The 20,472-nt window shown below is 35.8% G+C and overlaps 1 protein-coding gene across 3 annotated transcripts in view; it reads left to right on the plus strand.

Annotated features, from left to right (window-relative positions):
• The window catches only part of hdac5 (histone deacetylase 5), a 125,733-nt gene that overhangs the window by 44,136 nt on the left and 61,125 nt on the right, over window positions 1–20,472 (plus strand). The window contains exon 1 of one of the 3 annotated variants that reach the window (XM_056453368.1): window positions 1,166–2,109. The exons of 1 other annotated variant lie outside the window; for it this stretch is intronic. In XM_056453368.1, coding sequence (XP_056309343.1) covers window positions 1,959–2,109 — 151 coding nt within the window. In that variant the 5' untranslated portion in view covers window positions 1,166–1,958. Of the gene's footprint in view, window positions 1–1,165; window positions 2,110–20,472 lie in introns of those variants that run through there. One more of the 3 variants, XM_056453367.1, reaches the window with a different exon arrangement.

A 20,472-nucleotide genomic window follows, 5' to 3' on the forward strand; every position in this document is an offset into this window, starting at 1 on the left:
TTGTCAACTACTTTGATTTTTGAGTGTCGTTAAATGCATATGGCGGTGATTTTAACCTAACCATAAACATCAGTTGTTTGATCTAAACTATAAACTGTTATCCCAGTACTCCTTTGTTATTTGATTGTTTGTAACTTTTTATTGTTTGAAAATGCTTTTATACATGTGATCTGAATGATCCCTCTGTGATCAAATTTAAGATTAATCTACCAGTAAAAAAGGTATAACTCCATGAGCCATATGTGTTCCGAACCGTGGGTTGTGATCCATACAAATTTTACACCCCTAATATATATATATATATATATATATATATATATATATATATATATATATATGTATATATATATATATATATATGTATATATATATATATATATATGTATATATATATATATATATATATATATATATATATATGTATATATATATATATATATGTATATATATATATATATGTATATATATATATATATATATATGTATATATATATATATATATATATATATATATATATATATATATATATATATATATATATGTATATATATATATATATATATGTATATATATATATATATATATATATATGTATATATATATATATATATATATGTATATATATATATATATATATATATGTATATATATATATATATATATGTATATATATATATATATATATATATATATATATATATATATATGTATATATATATATATATATATGTATGTATATGTATATATATATATATGTATATGTATATATATGTATATGTGTATGTATATATATGTGTGTGTGTGAATGTATAATCATGCTCTCTCTCTCTCATATTCAATTGAGCATTATTGGCATGATTGTCTTGCATTGCCAAAGCATTGCACGTTATATAAACAATGAATAATCTAGTATAGTGATTACATAATACATACATAAAACAATTAGAAATTGGATGGATAAATACATGCACAAAAAAAGACTAATATGATTATTTAAAAGATCATGAATAAAATGAATTTAAAAGAATGAAAAAAAATTCTTTCTCTTGCTCTTTCATTCTCTCGCTCTCTCTCTCTCCAAGCAAGCTCTCAGCTCCCGAATCTATTTATAGCTAAGTCCCGCCCCTCCCCTGTCGCTCGGCAGCTATTTCCAGCAGCCTGAAGCAGCTCCAGTCTGTTTGTAAACTCCACGTCTCTACACCTCTGCTCTCCCGTTCGCTTTGCACAGCGGGTGAAGAAGCAGAAATTCGGTTCAAACAATTGCATGAAAGCAACGCATTCGCACTAAACGGAACAACGTTGGTAGGCTCATTTTAAGCCCATTCATCAGGAGACAGAGGTTTGCTTTTCTGTACCAGGGACTGTCTGAACGTACCAAGAGGCGAAGGGAAGGAAGGAACAGAGGCATCGGCTGGCAGAAGTCTGTCAGTGGTCTACATTGTGATCCCGTTCTGTTGTTTTCAAGCTCCGCCGTGTTTTGTCATGCTCTCTTGGAGTCGCTCGCTGATTCCACATGCATAACTTCAGATGATTGCAGGATACAGACACGCTCAGACCGGAGAACTTGGATGGGAGCCACTCTCGGACTTGTCAGCGTGAATTAGCAGTTTGTTTTTGACGTATATGATTAGACAAGAAGGTGATGTGGTTTATGAATAGACTCATCTGTGCAGCCGTACAGCTGATGGACTGAGTGCACGTTATAAGGATTCGTCTACAGCATTGATTCTTTACATTTTTGAATCATGGAACTAACGGGCGAAGCAGTTGTTGATTTTTTTGCATGCATGTACCTTTCGATAAGAAGACATGCATAGCGTTTCCCCCTTCATCCTTTCAATGTCTTTGCATTTTTAATACATATTTTTTGAAACCGAGAGTTGGGTAGCCATCTCCTCTTTCATGTCGATTTCATTTTGTTTTTGCATGAACTGTGTGGTGATATTTTGAGACTGGCATGCTTTTGAAGCCAACCGTACCGGGACTGTGCGCAATGTTGCAGACGATCTATGAGACAGAATCCTGCTTTTCTTCAGACAGCACGTCCAGCAGAGAGCGACCCGTGGAGCTGCTTCCTCAGTCCAGAAGCACCAGCATGCCTAGCACCGGTGAGTTATCTGGGAGAGAGACATCAGATACACAAGTGCAAGCATGCATGAAGAGAAGTGTATTGTTTTGGGGTGGGAGGTACAGGCGTGCTTGCGTTGAGACTTTAAATTCAAAGGTTGTTGATGTTTTTTTGATAGAACAACAGTTGTGCTGTGGCTACATCTTGACTTTGTTTTGTCTAGGTCAAACTCTGTTTGGGTAAAACCACGAGGGTCATGGTTGCAAATCTTGAATGGGCATCACTAAACTAATCACTAAACAAAGATGGCTTCTTTTTCTTTATGCAGTGTGCCTTTTTTTTGGCCATTTTATCATTGCATTCTCTTTGGCCAGTTAATCTGTTAAGGGTATTACGTTAAGGTTGTTAAGTTAATATTGTCAGCCATGTGGTTTTGAGAGTATTTAACCTGGGATTACATGCAAATGTGTTGTGGCAGTTGCGAATGACCACAGTGACTTTGAACTTGTTCTCTTGTTTTTTGGATTGAGTAAAATAATTTAATTTTGTTCCTCAAACTTTGAGAGACTCTCTGCCTTATGTTGGCAGAGCAAACTTGTGTCTCGACCTTGTCAGAAGTGACGTCAACATTCCCGTCGGTTCGGCCATCTCTCACCTGCACTTGAATCAACACCGAGGAATGACTATAACAGTGTGTGGGTGTGCGAGCGCTGCGTTAGCCTCGCACCGGGCCTGTTTATCTGTCACCTGTTTAAATAGACAGATATGCTGTTATTTTCAACCCATTCACTTCTTTATTTGAAGTAGGGAGCTCTTTGTACTGGTCTGAAATTTATTAAGGCCTTTCTTTATTTTTTTAAAGGGATAGTTCACCCCAAAATGAAAATGCACTGTGCATTTACTTACCTTTAGATCATGCAAGATGTTGGTGACTTTTTGCCTATCAGTTTTTGCACAGAGAGATCATTTCACTTCCCTTCAGGTCACTTCAGTAAGACCTTAATGCATCATCAGGAGCCACGGGTATTAGTTATATTGAGCTTGTATATATTTACAAGTCCTTTTAAACATTAAGTGCGTTTAATAAATCACCAAGGACCATGGTTTAAGTTGAAAATCTTTCTTTAATGTTCTACTGAGATAAAAAAAAGTCACGTACATCATGAATGACCTGAGGGTGATTAAATAATGCCATTCACGATAGAAAATTAGATTTTATGAACTACTATAGTGATACAGTCATACTGGCAGTTCTGCTCATTTAGGTGCAAAATTTATTACTATTTTTAAATATTCTCTTAGAAAAACATTAGAAAAAAATTTGAGTTGACATTATTTTGGAGTTTTGGAGGCAAAATTAGTCAAAGTCAGTTTTATTGTCAATTTAACCATGTACAGGACATATAGAGAATTGAAATTGCATTACTCTCAAGCCCTAGGGGCCTAACATATAATATTAATACAAAAAGTAGAATTTGAAAATAAAATTACAATAAATACAATTACACATATAATATAATCTAGAAATATAAGTAAAAATAAAAGAATTGTAAACAATACAATTAAACTTAAGGGCACATGGCAAAGAGTGCAAACCAGAGTTGTAAAACACTATAAAGTGCAAAAAGTAAAGTATAATGTAAAACAGTGTGGAGCAAACAGCTTGTAAATATGATAAATATAATTTCAACAGTTCACACTTACCTGATGATTGATTATAAAGCTTGTTTGGCATGCTGTCCTGGGAGAGAACCCTGAGCTCATAAGATCCTCGAGCCCGGGGCTCCCTCCCGTTTGTTGGGCGAGAGGGGAGTTTGAGCTCCGGACTTCTGCTGTAGTAGCTAATGAACAGATAGTGATTGCTCTTAAGACATAACTACTTACTAGGTGCATGTCTATGGTGCCGATTAGGATTAGTCAATTAACATAAGTTGCATGTTTTTGGACGGTGGGAGGAAACCGGGGAACCCGGTTGAAACCCACATGAGCACGGGGAGAACGTGTAAACTCCGTACAGAAATGTCGGCTGGCTTGGTAAGGACTTGAACCAGTGACGTTCTTGCTGCGAGGCAACAGTGCTAACCACAAGGCCAACAAGCCACCCATCTTGGAAAGAAGGTGGACTAGGGGTGGAAGGAGGGATTCTTCAAAACGAAGATGGCTGTGATATGGAACTTAGGGTATTTATAGTGCCTTAGGAATCGTCTGATTGGTAATTCATCAATTGAATAATGCGGGACCAGCCGCAAGCAATCATAAGCACATGATTCTCTCGAAATTAGTTTATAAGTAAACTTCACAAAGTGTCTTAGTTTGTATATATTTAAAATATGAGGTCCAATCTTGTCATTTAAACAATTTAAAACATTTAAAAAAACATTTTCCAACCTCTTGTAATAATAGGCTGTTAATTATGTTCATGATCTGTACCATGATTATGTAATCTGCACTATGATTTAATTCCCTAGTAAAAAAAAACAAAAGCCTAAAGGAATTCATACATGATTTCCATTTGGAGTTTCCAGCTCTATTTGGAACCAATCCTAAAGGAGCCTTATGGACTTAAGTTAAAAGCTTATTAAGTTAAATAAAACTACAAGCAAATTTAAAATGATTTCCTTAGTGTTTCTTTGGAATCTTTAAAAAAAATTTCTAGTATGAGTAGAACGAATTCAAGCTTTCTGTAGGACTAGACAAAAAATGTCAAACAAGCAGAGCCTTCTTCCCTAGCAAAGCATGCTAGGCATTTTAGAATGTGTCATAGCTGTTTACTCTTCAACACTACTGTATAGTAGAGTGCTGACAGGTCTGATTGTCCTAAAGGAAACAGGACACCCATCCACATACGCTGTAACACATCATGTAGAGCACATGTTCTGATTATGTAATGCAGTATATAGGTAGCGTTGGGGTTTCCACAATTATTATACTTGTCTAGACATCTGTCTGAGCATCCCGCACTGGCTTCCCAGTTTGTTTATATGTAGAGCAGCTGCAAGACATTCTGTGAAGTGTGCAACTGGGAGGTGTCTGACATGTGTTGATGCGATTCTTGTTCCAGCAGACACTTTTAAATTTGCAAACTCTACAAAGAAGCATTCTGACACTGGTCCAGAATCAGTCAGCGCACCGTGATTGAGGCCAAATGAGTTCCCTCACCAACATTTCAGATTTTGCAAGTTACGGCGAATTTGCCGGATAAGCTGAGCTGATCTTCTAAACTTGCTGAACTGGGATCGAATCATTATAAGTCGATACTCCCTGAGGAGCTTTTTATTTAATTATACCTGGGTTATGTAATGGAAAAAGCCTTGCAACATCACACTGGTTGATTATGGATTAGGTGGATTGCAGATTTGATGACCCACTGGTGGCACTCTGTCCAAGCTTTTATCCGACTGAAAACCTGACACTTTCAAATGAAATAACATTTTGGATTGGCCTGTAACTTTGACTTTAGGGTATAAAAAAAAAATCTTGCTAAGATTAAACCGATTTTAGAGTTTTAGAGAAGTGAAGCTCATTTGTTCTGTGGTCTGCTTCATCTGCTTTGCGGAAATCTAGATCCTAATAGTAGTTTGTGTTGTGACAATCACTTCAAGCTAGGGCTGTGGGATTAAACGAATTGCAGTCGTGATTTGAAATGTTGTGATTAGCTAAGGCTGCGATATGAAATACATATGTATTATATATATTTCCCCCACCCAGAGCAGATGTGTGACTTCTGTCATTGTGTGACAGTCTTACTAGCCAGCTGAGTAAGCACACTTTCGTTTTGCCTAATCAGAATTGCACAACCAAACTATGCAGAAAGCCCACAATAAACCAAACAGGAAAGCACGGACAAATGGGATGATGGTGTCTGCCGCTTCAGAAGCATTAACAGATGCAGTTTTTCGTTGATATGAATTCATGTCGGTAATATTGGAATATTTTGGTTTCAGAGTCACAGACACTGAACAAAAACAGGTAATTTGTAAGAGCTGTCACAAAATTGTTGCCACAGCACGAGGAAATATAACAACCAGCACCTAAAAAAAGCACCACAGGTGGCCATATGAGGAGTGCCTTGCTAAAAAGCCAACTGAAAATGTTGCCAGTGATGCTCAGTCTAGTAGCTAGCAACAGCAAAATTCAATTTCAGGATTATTTGCAGCTGTTACACCATATGAAAAAACATCAGGAACGCACCAGGCGTAGCCAACGCCATAACTCACTACCGTTTGCTCAAGAAAAAAATGAATGTTTAAAATTCTAAATATTTCTAAAATAAAATTTAATAAAAGTTGGAGTTGAAATCTTTTTAGTTCCTATTTTTACTCACTTCATTTTAGCAGTAAGAAGCTGTGACATATTATTGAGCTGAAGCTTGACTACAAAATTAGATCGCGAATCAAATCAAAATCGCAGTATCTGTTAAAAAAATTGCAATTATATATTTTCCCCAAATCACACAGCCCTACTTCAAGAACAAGCAAAGAACAGTGCCTCTGAAATCTGAAACGTAGCGTAAGAACAGTGCCTTTGAAAGCTGAAACATAGCATAAATGCATTGTGTTGGTTCCCTGATCCCCTGACTTACCTACAAGATGTTTTACGTATGATACAATTTGTGTTCTTAGAATAAACCACAAAGCTTCTGTGGAAAAATACATGTATATATTGCTGCAGTGGAATTGAATTTAGCCATTTAAGTCAAAATTATAATGCAGAATGCAAAAGAATTTGCCATACTTTAAATGACAAATTTAACTTTGGCTGTACACCTCCTCACATTGAGATGTGAACCAGTGTATTTGAATAGTAAATCACAAAAAGACCTTTAAAATATTAGGTTTGCTGTGTGAATGAATGTCACGGTTTTGTTTATGACACAATCAAGCATGTGTGATGATGTCACTGTATCATCTGAGAGAACTTAGCATCATTTACACAAAAGCATCATAGTTTGAATTTTGATGAATGTAGGCTTATTATTGTACAGTAGAAAAAACTAAATGGAATTTGGAAACTAGGCATGGAACGATAACTGGTTTCAAGGTTTACCACGGTTTGAAAAAGTCAAGGTATTTAAACTACAAAAAATGTTTTGTTATAGCATTTTCTAAGGTAAATGTAAAGGGTTTTTAAGTAGTTTTTTTAATGTGTTGTAAGGAAATCTGTGTTTTTGAAGTTAATGAAGATAGTGGAAGTCAATGGTTTATTTTAATTATGTAGCCTGACATGTTTACTGTTCCAAAATATTATAAATGTTTATATAAATGTAATCTATTGTGTCAAATGGGGAAAAAATTGTTGTTTTTTACTAACATTTAAAAAGAAATTATTTTACAGCAGTAATAGGGTTTCCGAGTCTTAAAATACCCTAAATTTCAAAACCTAAATTTTAGGCCTTAAAAAGTCTTAAATTCACTGACATGTTGTGTTGTAGGTTTTAAACAGGTCTTAATTTTGCTTTGTCCAAGTAAAGCTACTCAATTTGGGCCGATATCCATCTAATGACCAACAACACGTCTCAATAAAACCTTATTTTTTATATTTATGTTTTTTATTGCAAAGAGATAGTTCACAACAGCTGTTATGAATAATAACATTTAAACGATTCCTCATGATAATTCTGCACTATAAAACCCAACAGTCATCTTTATCAAATGAAATGAGTGTAGTTTACTCAATTGACTGAAAGTTATTTCTACTCATTTGAAAAGAGTTTTGAACTCAGTGTTGAAGGTAACGAGTTAATTAAATACCTCATTACTTCAACTTAAATGAAGTAAGTTCACAGTACTCGTATAGATTAGGTTTTTTAACTTGAGTTAAAGGACTCAGTTGGTTTGAGTTCTCTTTATTTATTGAATTTTACTGTGCTCAAATTGCTTCATTTACTCAAATGGATTAGGCTCACAGCACTCATTAGGATTCGATTTTGAACTCAAATGGTTTGAGTTACCTTAACTTTTTGGGTTTAACAGTATTGGCCATTAGAAAAAAAATCTTAACCCTGTATAAGTCTAAAATAAGTATGTATAAGTCTAAAATTTCATTCTTTATGGTCTAAAAAGAGTCTTAAATTTGACTTGATGAAATCTGCAAAAACCCCATGATACCTTGAAAGAGTGATCTTTTTATCCAAGGTTATCATACAGTCAGAAACTTATACCGGCCCATGTCTATTGTAAACAAAATCAGACAGATTTGTGAAAAAATAACATATGGCCCTAAATTTCATTGGGTGACATTTTGGGTTTGCACGTGCTGTTTTAGTTATATGCCAAAACTAGCTAATGGATTGAGCCAAACAGTCTGGACTTGTCATGCTAGGTCATGTTCCCATTTAACATGAGATAATGTTGCCAATAGATGGTCATGCAGAGAAGCCCTTGATTCAAAAGTCTTAGTCAATGTGAAACTACTGATACCCGCATGGACTTTTTTAGATATTAAATGGTTTTATCTGTTTATTGTGATATCTTGTTTATTAATTTTCAAAAAAGCCCTTGCTATACTACTAAATATAGATTTGTCTTTGACAACAAGCTGAATAATGAAATCGCATAATATAGCCACCTAAATAAAACATGCCTTTTTTCCTGTAAAACTTTTTGATGTGTAATTTTCAACACGTTTGGAATGAATAATGCACCAATAAGCCCAGCAATTCTCATTAAAAATACATACAGTGAACTTTGATTTTGTAAGCCCAAGAGTAAGTTAAACTTAAGAGCTTTTTTAATCTTCAAACTTCATTTGCATACTATGTGTGCTTTTATTCTTAGAGTCGACAAAATTATAAGCTCCTCTAAAGTTAGCTTTATCGTTTCCCACCATGTCCAGTCAAGTATGTCTCCCCAGTGATGGCCTGTTCTATAATAAGCACCAGTCTCGTCACGCCTGTTTACACGCCTATGGACTCACCCCAGTGTCTTGAATGACAGCAATTGGGTCACTATGGGAATGCATTAACCGCACCCACTTTGTAACCTTTCATCACCTACTTTGAGATCTATTCTCAAAGTGCGGTGCACTTGGTGTCATGGTTGACAGGCGACCTACATGAAAACCAACGCAAGTCAGTCAAACAGTGATTCACATGTTGATTCAGTGGATGAATCAAATGATCAGGTGTTCCCTGCTCTTTTTTTTCTGTTGTGCTTATTGATTTTGCATTTGAGTGGGTGTTCATTTGACAGGTTACAAATGTGCCATATCTACAATGGATGTGGAAGGATGAAGCAATAATTTCAGTTGAACACTTTGTGATATTATCGGAGAGTTGGACGCACTGTTAACATTAGGATGATTCCCAGCATGGAAGATAATCAATATCATAATGCACATCAGCAGTGGTTTAGTATCAGGAGATCATTGCGGACATTGTAAGCATTCGGTTCAGATTGAGGACATTGTGCAGCAGAGTGGAAATAGAATATGTATATTCTCCAAGCTGCTCTGTTTGTACCCTACACATGAGCTAATAATATCTCGCTGGTCTCATTTTACCATTGTCTATTATGGGGTTTAGGATAGTATAGCCCTGTTATGGTGCCCAGGGATATTTCTGAAGGGTATTATTATGTTATAAATAGGATGTTTATGGAAGATTTTGTAGACAACAATAGACAAAATTTAGGTTGAAGCACTCTGTTTTTTACACCAATTAGTTTTCTTTCAGGTAAACAAATTTTATGGAAATAATCTGCTCAACAGGTTGCATGAATTGAGGTGTCATGAGAGTTTTGCGTTCATTAACACTTAAGGGGGGGGGGGGGGGGGGGGGGGTCACATTGTGATGAGAATAATACCTTTTAACTCATTTATTAGTTCATTTTATAGTTTCTCTTGTGTAGGCCTTGTTTAAACTGTAAAAATCCCACAATCCAGAAAATCTCTTAAACAAAGATATCCAGCTATATCTGTTGATATGGGAATGTCCAGATAGGAAATATAGAAAATCCAGATAGGAATGTTTTGCCTGATATAACTTTGAGAATGAACAAATGTTCACAACAGTATATACAGTCTATTTAATTGTGTTCTTAATTGTGTAAAAGGTTTTTTAAAAGTATAATGTATAATTTTAAAGATCTAAGTGCATTGTCTAAAGCACACTGTGGCTTTTGCTATTTGTAAAGATGGGCCGGTTATCCGTGGGGCCTTTAAAATTCTTAAAATGTCTTAAATTTAAAAAAAAACTAAATTTTAGGCCTTAAAAAGTCTTACATTTACTGAAATATTGGGTTGTAGGTCTTAAATCTTTTTTTAAACAGGTCTTAATTTTCTTTTTCTTCATGTATGGCTACTCAATCTGGCCAACACCCATCCATAAATAGGTAATAAAACTTTAAACTTTTTATTTAAGAATGTACTTTTTAACTCTATTTACCATTGTTTAATTATTTTTCCTTACAATAACATTTGTTTAAAAGTTCTCAATGTATTTACTGCTGAGGAAGCTGACCTGGACAGACTGTTGTGCATACTGTACATTTAGTTTTTAAAACCTTTAAAACATTTTATTTTAATTTTTTTCAGAAAGGTTATGTTGAAAAAAGTGTATGTATACAACTAGAGCTTGCTTGTTTTGACGCAATATTTGAAATATTTTGCTCAGAATTAACTAAAATATAAAATTTTTTATTTATTGATTATTATTATTGTATTATTAAATGTATTCAATTATAAAAAATTTTGATAGGGCAAATAAAAATCTTTTCCAACTGGGCCATTTGAAAAACTCCTTAGCGTTTAGCCCTGTATGAGTCTACATTTTCATTCACAATGGTCATAAAAATGTCTTAAAGTCTTAAATTTAATTTGCTGAAACCTGCAGAAACCCTGGATGAGAAAAACATTCGGCATTGTCTAAAAGGTTGTCCATTTTCTGTTAATGAGTTATGGTGTTTTGAGGATTATTTGCTTTAAACCAATCAGTCTCATCTCCCGTTCCCTTTAAGAGCAAGTTGGGGCTGTGACATGGTGGAATTGATCTTTACATGACAGACTTAAGTGGGGGAAAAAACAATTCGCTAGCGAGGAAATTAATCCGTTCGTGTATGAGGTTAAAGTGTGTGAGCAGACCATCTACAGTGTGAGCCAATTTCCATTTAAGCCCCTTAGGTAAAGAAGGCATAGGAAGAGATAGTGATATTATTTTACATTTATAATCCTTTAATTTTTCGTATTTAAAAATGTTTGTGTGCTGCTACACATTCCTATATGTGTAATAAGCACCTATAGGTGCATATAAAAAACTTGCACCATTGATGATTGCCTTAAGACTAACTTTTAGTTGGTCAATGGCGCTGTCTTTTTCAGTTGCCTCAAGATAATAATGTATGAACAATGCAACTCCTTTTCATGACGATGATCTCACAATTGCATTTGCTTTTTAAAAAAGGTGGTGCAGGACATGAAAATAATACCTTTGCCACATTGCACCAGGTGTATGATAAGACCCTTACAGTACAATGATAACTGTCTTTGTCATTGTATAGAATTATGTAAAATGCTATCGTTTCCTGCCTCGTTTGTGATAAGCGAGTATGATGGTATGACTTCATGTTGGAAGTAAAATGTGTCATTTATTTAAATGACTGTATTTGGACAGTGTGCTGAACTAAAATTGGCTTTAGTAACCTCTAGTAAATGTTAATTGGTCTTTTTGTATGTTCAAGTGTGAATGATAAGGGAAAAAATAAATAGACAATATAAAGAATTTGACTTTCTTTATTTTTTCAAGATTTCTCTCTCTCCCTGTCGAGTGTTGAGTGGTGTAGAAGAATTGAATGCATCCTCTGAAGTGATACCTGCTCTCTGTCAAAGGACACTGTGTGATGGCAATGTGTGAACATTCATAGAAAACAATAGTTTCCAATTTTTGGTTGCCCTCCGTATGTCGCCTGCCTGCCATGTGCAGTATTTCATATTCTGCAATTGAAAAATGACTTTCCTCTTCTTTGTTTACCTCCTCATCTTCATTTCCCTTTTTGTCTTAATAAGTAATAGCAGTTGCAAAGAGAGATACAGATCCATTTTGTTTCTCTTGCCTCTTGCCAGATGACCCATGACTTGAAATTCCTGATATCTTTTAATATCCTTTACTGGAAATAGTTTTATAAGAAAACGAATAACCTTTCTTCAACACGCACGGCCCAAACCCCTCAGGAGCTCTATAGAGTAGAGGCTCATATATTCAAAGCAAAGAGCTAGTTCCCTATCTGACTTTTCCAATTGTCGGTCACCCAAATGAAATGTGAAAGGCTTTGTACGAAGAATCGAAAGTGCTGTGGGGATTTGGGATGTTGGGGGTGGATTTTTTTTTGTTTTGTACCCAGTAGTGTTCGGCTCAAGCCAGAGTCATTGAAAGTCTTGTCGCCTATCCAAGTTTTAGGAAAAACAAAAGATAACTTCTAGTTGATCATTTGGTATCAATCTAGAGGCAAAGGCCTCTAGATTACGCTTATTTTACCAAAATAAAATATGATCATACCTTGATTATTAATTATTTAATTAGGGCAGTAAGGTCTGATTTTACTTAGACAAAAGTCTTGTCACTTAACAGAAATAATATACAGTATAGAATATAAAGTCAAGGTGCAGTGGAAAAAGACTTAATATCGTGTATTATGAGGTTGGAGGACTGCATCTATACATCTCTGCAGTGCCTCAAAAAACTTATAGTCACATGGAATGGCAAAGAAAGCATTCTTGCAGGACTCCCAGAGTTCATCAAGATTCTTTGGATTCATCTTCTATGCCACCTCCTTCATTTTACCCCAGACATGCTCAATAATGTTTATGTCTGGTGATTGGGCTGGCCAATCCTGAAGCACCTTGACCTTCTTTGCTTTCAGGAACTTTGATGTGGAGGCTAAAGTATGAGAAGGAGTGCTATCCTGCTGAAGAATTTGCCCTCTCCTGTGGTTTGTAATGTAATGGGCAGCACAAATGTCTTGATACCTCAGGCTGTTGATGTTGTCATCCAGATCTCTCGCACACCCCATACTGAATGTAACCCCAAACCATGATTTTTCCTTCATCAAACTTGACGGATTTCTGTGAGAATCTTGGCTCCAGGCAGGTTCCAGCAGGTCTTCTGCAGTACTTGTGATGATTGGGATGCAGTTTAACAGATGATTCATCTGAAAAATCGACCTTCTGCTACTTTTGCAAATGATCAACTAGAAATAAAGTTATTATTTGTTGCTCTTACAACTGGGATACATGCCAAGACTTTTGTCAGGTAGTGTATTGTGTCTCACAGTGTTGACATTAAATTTTAGTTAAAAAAAGTGTTCATAATTAATAATTTTAATATCAACAGTTTGAATGTTTCTAAAGGTTCTGGTTTGGAGGAAAATAATACCCAAATATTCTCTCGGAATCATATTGGTTCAGTGAATGTACTCAATCAATAATAACTTGAAAATCCATATCACTAACTTAATATATATTTCATGTCTATATTTGTGGGAGAAAATAGTTTTTTTCTGCTGGAATACACCCTGCGACCCCCTCTCTGCTCCTTTCTAAAAAGTGGTGTGAGATGAATTCCGCACCACACATTGAAGTTTACCCAGAAAACAACATTCCTCTCATGCAAGCGTTTGACGTCAATGCTGGTGCATTTATAGAACCTGTAAACAGTGGCCGGCACTCAGCCTGCTACTTAGCGATGACATTTCATCGTCTGAATGTTTATGCTTTGCATGCGGCTTCTTCTTCTTCTCTGCTTTTTTTCCTGCTCATGAAAGGCTGTCCCATTTGAACCAGAGCCCTAAGGAATGGCGGTTGGGCATACGCAGCGCACGGTATGATTGGTAGAGGTTTCACTGTTGAATGGGATACTGTTTTGGGGCTGATGGGGAAGGAGGGGGGTGATGGGAAATGGAGTTGGTGAATCAAGTGCCATGTGATGCCTACAAAGGACAATGGATCAGATGTCAGTTTATTTACAAGGGGTTGCACCGGTTGTGTTCACACTTGGCAAGTTTAGTTTGAATTAAAGGAATGATCTCTGGTGCATTTGCTTTGTTAGTTTGTTTTACATGAAAAGTGTGTATGCTGCCATCAGAACGTTGGTGCACACCAAACAAGTAGAAGAAAGGTGAGTGATGGGCCATTTCCATATAAATAAACTCTGGTAGAGTCCAACAGAAATATGAATGCAAAATGGATCAACGATGGTTAAACAATCCAAACACAGCATGTGAAGTCACAGGATGGGAATCATAAAGAGGACAGAATGCTCAAGTATGGTCATCAGGGTTGTCATTTTGCAATGTTGCAGTTCAATACAGGCATTATAAATGCATCTCCTTGCATTAGACCTTTGTAAGTCTGAAACAGAGGAATTGCTAATGCTCTTTTTTACACATTTTTGAGCTTTTCATAAATTCTCTACTGACAAGTATTATCGCATTCACAGCTAAATGACAAGCTCGTTTAGACCACAACATAGTTTTCTATTTTTACCTTTAGCTTTGGACTAATAAATGACAGTGTGAACACTGAATACATCAGCACATACCACAATGTCCTTGTTTTTTTACAAATTACAAGTGCGAACACACCCTTAATGTCTAAAAGTGGACATGCATCAAAAATATGCAGTTGTTTCAATTTAATAAACTAATAAATGAATATTGGTTAATGCATAGTATAAAGAGTGTGTATAAGTGTTAGTAAAACAGTCTCTTTAAAAAAAAAAACTTGAGTGACTTTTTAAAACCTAAAATAACTTTAAATGCAGAAGTTGAAATGAATCTGAGACAGCAAGACATGCTCAATTAAATAACCAGTGTTGGCTACACTGAATGCGTAATTAAGCATCTTTGTTTACTTTTGCTCAGTAATTTAGTAGTGAATGAGTACTGAAACAGTTCAATTTAATAAACACTTCATTTTTTTTTTATTATGATACAAATTCTACCCCGAATCATATTGACTTTTATTAGCTGTACGTTAATTCTTTTATTGGTTTTTCAACCAATTTTCTAATTCAGCAAATCACCATACCATGTTCACTTACAGACAGGAATTTACATCGCACACAGCGTTTGATACTCAAACTGACTTAATGTCGCAATACTGTTAGACCCCCTTTTCTCATTCGATTTCCTGTCTTGTCTCAACAGTTCTATAAATAATTAAGAGGACAACAATAAAAAAAAAGAAAAAGCTCTGTTCTCTCGCTAAAATCGAAAATAGCACCGTTCATCGTGCATGACGTGAACGAATTGACATGCATTAGCCGATAAATGCTGCTGACATCCAGCGGTGTCATTATCCACTTTAATTGACGTCATTGTCTGCATGTCTTATGGATCAAGAGTCATTATGAACTAACATCATGTGGCGCACAAGCCCTCTTTTTCTCTCTCTTTTTTTAACCAGCTGTCTGTTTTTGGGCTTCCACCAAAGAACTGCTGGTTTCTTGTTTTCCCAGAGCGAGGGGAGCTACCCCTCCTTTAGGCCTGCCAAGGCATCGGAGGTTCCTGGGGCCCATAAATCACACTGCCTATTTGTAACTCCCTTACCAGCTTCAAACCTCAAGTTTAAGCTGCCAAGAAGCTCTTGCGAAGGATGTAAATATCACCCAATTTTCCTCTATGTCTGTTTTTTTTTTTTCCCCCTGTGTTCCCACAGTTTTGGTCGTAGTATCGCCAAACCATAGGTTGAGTCTGATTGACTCTATTTAAATCTCTCTATCTCTCTCTTCTAGTTCACTCGCACTGGTTCATCTATGTGCCGTTAACAAGGAGAGGATGCAGAACCGATTTGACAGGGCAGCCTACCGCACGTCGCTATGTGCTATTTCTGGAAAGCAATATTCATGCTTTTTTTCGCTCTCTCTCTCTCTCTCTCTCTCTCTCTCTCTCTCTCTCTCTCTCTCTCTCTCTCTCTCTCTCTCTCTCGCTCTCGCTGCCTTTCCATCTCTCCCGCTCGTTTTTCTGAAGCGTAGCTGGTGTACCGTTGCTAAAGAAAATAACCATGACGTAAGCTGGGCTCTGCAAAATAGACTTTAAAACAGGGGGATGGTAGAAAAGCACCCGTAGAGCGCAAATAATAAATGTCTTCTCCAGGGAGGCTGTGGATGCAAGACCCCCCCCCCCCTCCCCCCCAAAAAAGAGCAGTAAAGTCAATATGAAACCACAAACTATTTATAAAAATGAAGCACATTTAAGGGGAAGTAATCAGCCCTGTCGGTTCGGAAAATGTCAGCCTTGCACTAAAGTCCTAATTGATTGATTGCAACTTTTTCTTACAGCGATTATTTGCTCATTGCCGTGTGGTTTCCACTGACAGCTTTTATTTGAAGGCAAACCACCATGGAGCCCTAATACATTTAGCTTTTTTCATTTGTCCTGAAGATTTTTGGTTTATATTTCAAATCTTGCTCTTACCTCGGGTGTGTGTTTGCACGCGCATGTATGGCCTCCGCTTTAATATATCGCTGGCCTGCACCTTCTCAGCCACTAGTTTGTTTCTGTGCTGGGGAAACACATCCCATGATTCACTGCTATGTCCCAAAGCTTACCAACAGAGACACTTCTGCGGAACAGAGGGAAGCGCAGGCACATTTATTAATGACTGTCCTTGAGGTCCTGCTTCAACGTCCTTAGCTTCTATTGCTCACTTTGTCTCTTTTCTCTGTCTCTGTAAATCTATTTTGTATCTATCTATCTATCTATCTATCTATCTATCTATCTATCTATCTATCTATCTATCTATCTATCTATCTATCTATCTATCTGTCTGTCTGTCTGTCTGTCTGTCTGTCTGTCTGTCTGTCTGTCTGTCTGTCTGTCTGTCTGTCTGTCTGTCTGTCTGTCTGTCTGTCTGTCTGTCTGTCTGTCTGTCTGTCTGTCTGTCTGTCTGTCTGTCTCTATCTGTCTATTTATAGATATATATCTATATATATATAGATATATATATATAGATATATATATCTATATATATATATATATATATATATATATATATATATATATATATATATATATATATATATATATATATATAGCTAATGATTTTTAAGCTATAGTTTAAATCATCAGTCAAATATTGTTTATTATGATTCATTTAATTTGAAATATGCATGGGAAAAGGGTTATTTGTAGTAGTGTTTTACATGACAGAGAAATTAATGTTTAAAATACAAATTAAGCTCTCACAGGCACACCTAAAATTAGCTGCGATATCAATAATACAGTAAGTTACGTCACTCTTTATAATCTTGCCATGCCACAACTGTCAACTGTGCTGTTATGGGCATGCTTGATTTGATCCTCTCAAATATCAACATCTTTTGGCAAAATTTGCTTAGTACACCTTTAAAATCCAAATGAACTATGCAGTGATTAATATGGAGCATAATGCAAATAACAAAACTTCGTATAATTTTAGTTTCTCTTGATTTTGCTCTTTACAATTTTTTTAAATAATTTTCGCTAGCATATACATTTGGGCTTCGAATCTTTGGACCGTTATTTTAAATTATTATGTTAGATTAGCTCCAGATTTGACTTTATTACTGACTGATCTAAAGTAGGCCTGAACAATATATTGTTTCAGCATTGATATCGCAATTTGGTCATTTGTTATAGTCACATTGCAGGATCTACAATGTCAAGTTTGTTTTATAATTTATCATTTGCATGTGTTTTTGAGGCCTACAATTTGTGGAATGATTTTTAAAGCATCGTAACTTTAATAATGATCGATTTGATTGAATTCTGTTTGTTTTTATAGATTGCTTATTAGATTTTATGGAGATGTGCTTCCACTGCAGAATCCTCACAATCAATCTAACAGTTCAAATTCTTTCCAACTAGAGATATTTAGTGGAAATTATTCGTATCGCAATATATTGTGCAGAATAAAAGCAATCGCAGGGTTAGATTTTTTAAATATTCTGCAGGCCTTATCTATTGTATATGCACAAATATTATATTGTAAAGCATCCTATTCTATAGAAAATAATAATTAAAAGGAGAGATTTGTGAGAGCTGTACTTGTATATCCTGAGCACACAGAATCTGCGTGCAAAAATCCAGATTTCTGCAGATTTTTAACCCATCATTGAGTATGTATTTACTAGTGTAAATTTCATTTTTTTCAGTTTTTAAATTAATTTCACTAATATTATTGTGATATTATAATAACAATATTAAAATGTTTACATGATTTATTTACAATACAGTTTGTAAAGTAATATTTTCTGTCTTTTAGATTATTTAAGAGTATTATTATATGAGAGACTTGCTTTGTTTACCAAATAAGTGGATCTATTTGGATTAAAAAAGTATTAGTTTTATTTGATATATTAAGTTTTTAAGTTATGATACTCTGAAAATCATTCTGCATAAATCTGCAAATTTTTTACAAAATTCTCAGCAGAAATAGCAAAAAAATGTCCGCAGATTCCATCTGGCCCTTACCTATGTCTAATTTGTAGCATGAAATAATTTTAGATGTGAATATTGGGGCTTTTCCTTCCTCTTTATGCCCATTCCTCTTTGTCGTCGTCTCTCTTTGTCTCTGCACAACAGGGTTTTGGACTAACTGCTAAAATAAAGCTCCCCTGGCTGGAATGAAAGCAGGAAATGGTGTCAGCAAATTGTGTCAGCTGTAAGTTTCTCTTTCAAGCCAGCTCTGAAAACAAAAGGACAGCCTTTGGGGAGAGAGAAAAAAAGAGAGAGAGAGCAAAGGAGAGCGTTAGGTTGTTTCTGCCATGAGGGACGACATCCCTGAGGATTTACCACTTAGATATCAACTTAAGCACTGCAAAGTTATCCCCAAAATATTGCAGTGCTTCAGCTAACTCGTTCTGGAAGTCGTCGTCGAATAACTATCTGGTTTAAATCACAGCTCATTGGTTAATTTTTGCTTACTGTCCTTGCTCGCAATCCCAGGGTGGAGCTTTTATCACATTATTGACAGGCTATCGATGTTTTTTCAGGAGGCTTCTCGGGTCAAAGGCCGTGGTTGCAAAGAAAAGCGCATTCATCACCGATGTCTCTTTTGCCAGTGCAAAATGGAAGATGCGCTGAGAGCCGCCTGGAAATGTAGCATCCTTAAAATAGATCCGCGCACTTTTAAAAGCGCAGCGTGCCCCCCATCCCCCACATCCCCCCCGCCGCTCCCCCCAGAGCATTATTAATCCAGGGCTATTTATAACTGCGCTTTTCGCAGGCAGACTGTGTTCTGTCGCTGCTTGTGTTTAATCTCTTCTGGGAGTGAAGGGGAGGATGAGGAGGAGGCGAAGGTGTAGAGGAGTGCGAGGAAGACGGGGGGAAAGGAGGTTTGAAGCCAGGAAAGACCCCCTGCTAGGGTGGAAATGGGGCAGCTATTTCTATACATAAGCTTGATAGAGATGAGGGGGGAAAACAAGATGGCTTGTTTTTAGGATTTCGCCTATTTTTGGGGATCAGAATGTCAAATTAAATTTCATGTTGTGATAAACGTCCGCCTGTGGGCCAGCTGTTGCACATTTGGTTCCCTCGTGGTCTGCTGTGGTTACTTTTGATTCTACGAAAGTGTTTAAAGAGACAAAAAATGAGGATGGAGATGTTGACTGCTTTTGTCTACAGATATTTTTAGATCTATAGAGGAACTTGCAATGATGAAAACAAAGCACGCATTTTGATATCATATACAGTGCTCAGCATAATTGAGTACACCCCATTTTGAAAGTGAATTTTTTTTATCCATTTCTCAGTGAATATAGGTAAATATAGGTGCATTTAAACAGAACAAATTTATTAAACAGATATATTTATTATAATAATATTTTAGTCACAAAAACATATTTTTCTATAACAAATTAATTTGAGTATACTAGTTTTTGGACCGTTACTGTAAGTTATTTTGTTAGATAAGCTCCAGTACTGACTAATCTAATGTATATGCACAACTATAATATTGTAAAGCTTCCTATTAAAAATATGAGTTTAAAAGAGAGATTTGTGAGGGGTGTGCTTATATATGCTGAGCACTGTAAAAACTAACCAACAAGGATTGTAGTTACATATGTGTGGTTATTATTATTGTTGGAGCCAATATGCTAGCCAAAAAATTAAAATCTTGATATTTTTATTGATTATATGAGAGTTTCCCAAGCCTGTTCCTGAAGGCACGCCAACAATACACATTTTCAAGCTCTTCCAACTCAAACACTGCTGAATCAACTCATCAGAACTGTAGAAGAGACTCTAAAACCTGAAGTTATTGGGTCAGATAAGGGAGACATCCAAAATATGTACTGTTGGTGTGCCTCCAGGAACAGGGTTGGGTAACACAGGATTACATCATTAATTTATTACAGAATTTTGAATTCATATAAATGAATTATATACAATTAAACAGAAAACTGTATATTTTAACAAATGTAAAATAGGCA

The sequence above is a fragment of the Danio aesculapii genome, chromosome 3 (genome assembly GCF_903798145.1).
Source record: "Danio aesculapii chromosome 3, fDanAes4.1, whole genome shotgun sequence".
Taxonomy (NCBI): Eukaryota; Metazoa; Chordata; class Actinopteri; order Cypriniformes; family Danionidae; genus Danio; species Danio aesculapii.